General features: G+C 36.0%; 1 protein-coding gene across 1 annotated transcript; it reads right to left on the reverse strand.

Annotated features, from left to right (window-relative positions):
• Positions 1–411: 411 nt before the first annotated feature.
• On the reverse strand, positions 412–1400 carry atoh7 (atonal bHLH transcription factor 7). Its single transcript, XM_058652138.1, has one exon. It carries the CDS (start codon positions 1205–1207, stop codon positions 770–772), a length of 438 nt encoding a protein of 145 aa, XP_058508121.1. The 5' UTR covers positions 1208–1400; the 3' UTR covers positions 412–769.
• Between the last annotated feature and the right edge of the window lie 5648 nt (positions 1401–7048).

A 7048-nucleotide genomic window follows, 5' to 3' on the forward strand; every position in this document is an offset into this window, starting at 1 on the left:
ACTTGTTCTCTGTGATAACCCCTGTTGTAAAACCAGACAAATTAGGGTTTAAATGCTGAAGCTCTCTACGTAGACTTCCTCCTGTCAATGTGAGCGTCTCACAGAAAATGTTACTGTTATAAATACAAGCTTTTTAATCTGTGAGGTGAATTATCTGCAAATCTAAATATTTTTGAGCATAAAGCAAAAGGAATATATATATACTGTATATATATATATATATATATATATATATAAAGGAATATATATATATATATACATATATATAAAAAGGAATATAGCAGATACACTATTAAGTTGCAAGTCATGAATAGAGAACAGGAGAAACATTTTTCATATAAAAAACGTTTTATTTTTGGTAAAAAAAACAAACAAACTATAATTCAACAAAATAAAGGTCTGCATGTGAAAAATAACATATCTTCCAACTCTACAAACGTGTACTTAACACTTTGTCAATATAGTCACATGTTGACTCAAACTATGTAACAAAGATCACAATGATTTTCTCAGAATCAACTGAAAATTGCACAACATTTTAGGGGCCGTATCAAAAATAACTGATAAAATTGCCAGTCATCATAATGACACTATTGCTATACTTTGAACAAAAAGCTGCTCAACATTTTTCAAAACCAAAACACATTTTTGAATGTCACACAAATACTGAAAAAAATAAAATAATGTAATACATATGTATTTACTGTCTCCTAGACTGGAGGAACTCACAATCAACAAAATGACTGATTATCCAACACATGGCAGCAGTTTACACGTGGACCTGGTGTCCATCAAACTGATAGGGGAACGATGAGTGGATGTAGTCCTGTCCCGTCGGGGAGTCGTACCCCATGAGGCAGGGGAAGTTCTCAGGCTGCACACAGTCAAACTGCAGGTCCAGGTCCAGCCACTGCCTGTGAGGAGCGGCGTGCCTCCTGGCATCTGTCAGGATCCGGTTCAAGGCCATGATGTAGCTGAGGGCCATCTGCAGGGTTTCATACTTGGACAGTTTTTTGTCCTGGCTCCACTGGGGGACCACTTTACGTAAGCAGTCGAAGGCTGTGTTCAAACCCTGCATCCTCTTCCTCTCTCTGGCATTGGCAGCCATCCGTCGCCTTGAGGTGGGCTCATACTTCTCCGGGCTCATGGAATCCATCTCTGAGGACTCGGATCCAGAGTCAGTGCAGCTGGGCCGCCGGGACTTCATGGTTTGAGTCAGTCGATTTGTCCAAGACGTTCCCAGGTTGAGTTTCAGGGCTTCCTCAGATGTTCCTCTATGTATGTCCAAGCGGTGTGTCCTTTCTGCTGAGTATTCACCAGATAGAGAATGGACAGCCTGAGGAGGACAAGGTGTCTCTGATCCTGGACACAGTGAAGGGTGCAGCTTTTATAAGATGGAGCAGTTTAACAGGTGGCAGCAGGTGGAGTCCCCACTCCCCCACCCCAAATATTGTTCATAAAGAAACACACCCATACAGACTCATAAACACCCACACCCACTCTCACACAGAGGCACACACACACACACACACACACTCAGTGAACACACAAACAAAACCTTAATGAAATTCCAATTATCTTAGGCTGGGCGACCTGGCCGTGGCTTCACTCACAGCCATGTGTCACACACACCAAAAGTACCATCTGGTATCGACTCATCACAGCTGATGATGCAAACAACTTTTTAAAAGGCTGAGTCGTGGATGTGGATGTTTCCCCTGTTTAATGTTAGTTTCCACCAATTATCTGGAATAATGATCATACGTTAAAATACAAAATAAAAAATGACAGCAAAAGCATCAGTTATATTTAAATTAACTGCTGCATCAACACAATATAATACATTTTATTTTTGACTGAGCTTTTCAGATAAGAAGGAAGACGGAATAAAATTATAAGGATAAAAAACTACCTTATTATGCAGCACTGAGTTCATATTTAGATGAATATTAGGTTAATGTAACTATAAATAAAAAAATAAAAGAATATTCATAAATTCAAAAAAAATACATGTAACTATAGAAGATATTTTCTGGGAAAAAAATGAAAAGTGAATTCTTACATTGTAAAATAAATAGTGTTTACATATAAACATACATAATGTCACCTCATTGTATAATAACAATAGAAATACATTTCTTTCATGATCATGTTAATGTTGTACCCCATTTAATGTCACTTTTCAAATTAAGGAATATTACTAGATACCACAGTGTCATACTGCCTGTATATCTTTTAGTTTTTGTAAAATGACATAAGACAAAGAAGAAATTCCCTTTCACTTCCCATGTAACTGGCCTTTCTTCATGTAATAATACCCATAATCTGAGATTAGCCCGAGGCTACAGAGTGTAAGTGTGGTCTGTAGCTGGGGGGATTTTAACAGCACGTCAGTGGATTATGAGCCTCTAACAATATGGACCAAGATGGTGTAAGGAGCACTGAGCACACTTTTTTTTGTGCAGGTGTACAAATAAGATTAAGATTTCCATATTAATCTGGGTCTACTCTCTTCAGTTTGTCTGTGAGGATGATGATCAGAGCCGTGGCTTTACTGAATCACAGTATGTGGGATGATGCATTAAGGCTCCTCATGTGGTGGAGAGCACATGTGAAATAAATAATTGATCTGTGTAGTGGTCCGAGAAAATGGGACAGACAGAATAATATGTCTGTCTGTCCTTCCCATCTGGCAACAGTGAATGCTGTAATACAAGAGGCTCGACTCATTTGTCACACGTTTACTCTCCAAATGTGAGACATCACTTACCACTGCTGTTACTTATACTCAATTTTATATGAAAATAGAGATTTTTTTTAAAAAAACAACAACTTTGACTTGGTTATAATTGTCTCTTCTCTGTAGTTTAAGGTGCATTGTAAAGGTTGACTTATATACAGTGCTTAACACATTTATTAGACCACCACCCAAACTCACAGCTGCCCTAAATTAACAGCGTTGCTGGTTAGCAAAATCATTTTTTATATAAAGTTTATATAATGGTTAGTACACCAGTATGTAGAAGCTCTTTAGCTGAAATCGTATTTTTAATGCTAAAATGTAATTATTATTATTATCCATGAATTTTCAAATTTACTGTTTCACAAAAACAGAAAAAAATATATATATACTGTATATATATACGTATATTTCTTGATTATAGTTATTTACTTGCATTCCTGAACAGAAAAAGTAGTTTTAGTGGTTGAATGTTATGCTTGATTCATTTCTGACTTCTCAGAGAAGAAGCCCAGCGTGTCGGCTCAAATATGGGTGTAAAAAGTTTATAATAAATAGCAATATCATTTTTAGTTTTTAATACGTTTTTGAAAGATTTCTGCTTTCTGGTTTTTAATACAGGACGTGGTCTAATAAATGTGTTAAGCACTGTATATACTGTAGCTATATATTATATTTTACATATAAGATATGTATGTCTTGAACCGACATATAATGTGTTAATAATGTGAATATTCCCTTTACTTTTCCTGTAGTAAAGAACCTGACTGTTTGTGTTGCTTCTCCTTTGTCGTGGTGGAAACACAGCTCCTGTCGCTGTGTATTGACACACTGAAAGCTTGGGTGTAGAGGATAGGTTTATGAATGATTAATAACTGTCAGAGGCCCACAATAATACCCGTCTCTGGTACTGGGTCATGCACAAAAGCTGATGCTGTCTGTTCACTTTGGGGATGGACTGGTTAGCTGTGCAATTAGGCATATAATCCCATCTACCCGTTGGTTCATTGATTACAGATTGATGTAGTTTGCCAGCTGCTGCTTGTCTTGTCTGAGGGCCTCGTCTCAGACGTGGCCTGGACCTTTCGTGTCTTCTTCTCTGTCTTTTTTTTTCTTTTCTTTAAGGCAACCTTTCACATGATTGGCTTCTCTGAGTCTTGATGGGCTGAACCATTTCCTCTGTCCAAAGCCATATGTCATGACTGAGGAGGGACCCGTCTGGCTCTGGCAGGAATTTGTACTCTCATAAATCCACATCTTCTTATGGAGAGATTAAGGCACAAAGCGTATGTTTCTGTCCAGGAGAAAGTGTAAATCTTACTATCATCACAGGATTATAACCAAACGAGCAGCGTGTGAATAAGATCAGACTTTCTAAAGTAAAGCAAAAACAGCACGAGTTAATATTTTGTCGACTTTGCATCAAAATTCCACTGTTATTTTTGCGTTAATACAGCAATATACAAGTTGAGTAAATACAGAAAACACAATTTGAATCATGGTTTTATTCAGTACAAGTCAGCTGTAAGAATAATACTATATAATACTAATGATAATCATGAAAAAGAGGGCTAATAAAAGTGTGTAATGTTTACAAGGCCACAGATATTTACTGATTAGCAACACGTAGAGTGAAGTCAGTGAACAAGTAGGTCTGGCAGCTGGTGAGACGAGGCTTGCAGTATAATTAGGTCACGTAAGGTTGACGTAATTTTATGCCTATTTGAACTCTTCTTCTCGTCTAATTGGACTCATTAACAAAGCTTAATTGGCTTCTGAGCGTTTCCTATTTGTTTTGGATCAGGCATCAGTTTAAGTTAACAGGTCTGTGATCAGTCCGAAATGGCAGATTATTTTAAATGATTTATGAACCGTCCGGACCATTAAGGTCATCTGGGTCAGGTTTGCTGTGTCCCCAGAATGAGGACTGAACATGAGGAAGCTGAATTCAATTTTTATTCCCTAAATGGAACAAACTCCCAGAAGAGTGCAGGTCTTCTAAATCAATTCATTCTTTTGAATCTGGCCTGAAAACCTACCTACCTGTTTTCTTTTAAAACTCTATTTAAATTTAAAGTTTTTCTGTGTGTTTTATTATGCCTTTTATATATATAATGCTGCTACTGCTGTATGTATCTTCCTTTTTATTGTAAAGCACTTTGAAATGCCTTATTGTTCAAATGTCTTGCCCTTAAAGCTGCACAGTTTCCTCCAGACCAGGGGTCTGCAACCTCTAGTATCAGAAGAACCATTTTTGACCTGCCTCTACCACAAATATAATTAATCTGGAGCCGCAAAAAGAAAACAGCATAAATAAAGTTGAAATTTAGGAATGACAAAAAGGAAAATAGTTGGCGTTTCATAGCTGTTGACAAAGAAGAGCACACAAAAGGCAAGTGTGGGTCTATTTTGAAGTGAAACACAGAACGACATAGACCTATTTGTGTCCTTTTATTATTTGTGGAAAGTTTCTGAAAATAAAAGTTTGAAATAAACATTTTAGACGAAATACTAACCTATGACTTTTTTGTCACATTTTGGACGACATACTAACCTATGACTTTTTTGTCACATTTTGGACGACATACTAAAGTATGACTTTTTAGCCACATTTTGGACGACATACTATAGTATGACTCTTTTTTCACATTTTGGACGACATACTATAGTATGACTTTTTGCTTACATTTTGGAAGACATACTAACCTATGACTTTTTTGTCACATTTTGGACGACATACTAACCTATGACTTTTTTGTCACATTTTGGACATCATACTATAGTATGCCTTTTTTTTCATAATTTTGAACGACATACTAAAGTATGACCTTTTTGTCACATTTTGGTCGACATACTAACACATGACTTTTTTGTCACATTTTGGACGACATACTAAAGTATGACTTTCTAGCCACATTTTGGACGACATACTATAGTATGACTTTTTGGTCACATTTTGGAAGACATACTAACCTATGACTTTTTTGTCACATTTTGGACGACATACTAAAGTATGACTTTTTAGCCACATTTTGGACGACATACTATAGTATGACTCTTTTTTCACATTTTGGACGACATACTATGGTATGACTTTTTTGTCACATTTTGGACGACATACTAAAGTATGCCTTTTTTTCATATTTTGAACGACATACTAACCTATGACATTTTTGTCACATTTTGGACGTCATACTATAGTATGTCTTTTTTTTCATATTTTGAACGACATACTAACCTATGACTTTTTTGTCACATTTTAGACGACATACTAACCTATGACTTTTTTGTCACATTTTGGACGCCATACTAACCTATGACTTTTATGTCACATTTAGGAAGACATACTAAAGTAAGACTTTTTAGCCACATTTTGGACATCATACTATAGTATGCCTTTTTTTTCATATTTTGAACGACATACTAACCTATGACTTTTATGTCACATTTTGGACGACACGTCAGACGACATACTATAGTATGACTTTTCAGCCACATTTTGGACGACATACTAAAGTATGACTTTTTTGTCAGCATTTGGACGACATACTAAAGTATGACTCTTTTTTCACATTCTGGACGACATGTCAGACGACATACTATAGTATGACTTTTTTGTCACATTTTGGACGACATACTAAAGTATGACTTTTTTGTCACTTTTTGGACGTCATACTATAGTATGTTTTTTTTTCATATTTTGAACAACATACTAGAGTATGACTTTTTTGTCAGCATTTGGACGACATACTATAGTATGACTTTTTGGTCACATTTTGGAAGACATACTAACCTATGACTTTTTTGTCACATTTTGGACGACATACTAAAGTATGACTTTTTTGGCACATTTTGGACGACATACTAACGTATGACTTTTTTGTCACATTTTGGACGACATACTAACCTATGACTTTTTTGTCACATTTTGGACAACATACTAACCTATGACTTTTTCGTCACATTTTGGACGACATACTAACCTATGACTTTTATGTCACATTTTGGACGACATACTAAAGTATGACTTTTTAGCCACATTTTGGACGACATACTAACCTATGACTTTTATGTCACATTTTGGACGACATACTAAAGTATGACTTTTTAGCCACATTTTGGACGTCATACTATAGTATGCCTTTTTTTTCATATTTTGAACGACATACTAACCTATGACTTTTTTGTACCATTTTGGACGACATACTAACCTATGACTTTTATGTCACATTTTGGACGACACGTCAGACGACATACTATAGTATGACTTTTTTGTCACATTTTGGACGACATACTAACCTATGACTT

This window comes from Solea solea, chromosome 15 (assembly GCF_958295425.1).
Source record: "Solea solea chromosome 15, fSolSol10.1, whole genome shotgun sequence".
Lineage (NCBI taxonomy): Eukaryota > Metazoa > Chordata > Actinopteri > Pleuronectiformes > Soleidae > Solea > Solea solea.

Bases quoted from the DNA above. Each gene is read 5' to 3' on its own strand.
- atoh7 (XM_058652138.1), bottom strand. From the start codon at position 1,207: ATGAAGTCCCGGCGGCCCAGCTGCACTGACTCTGGATCCGAGTCCTCA.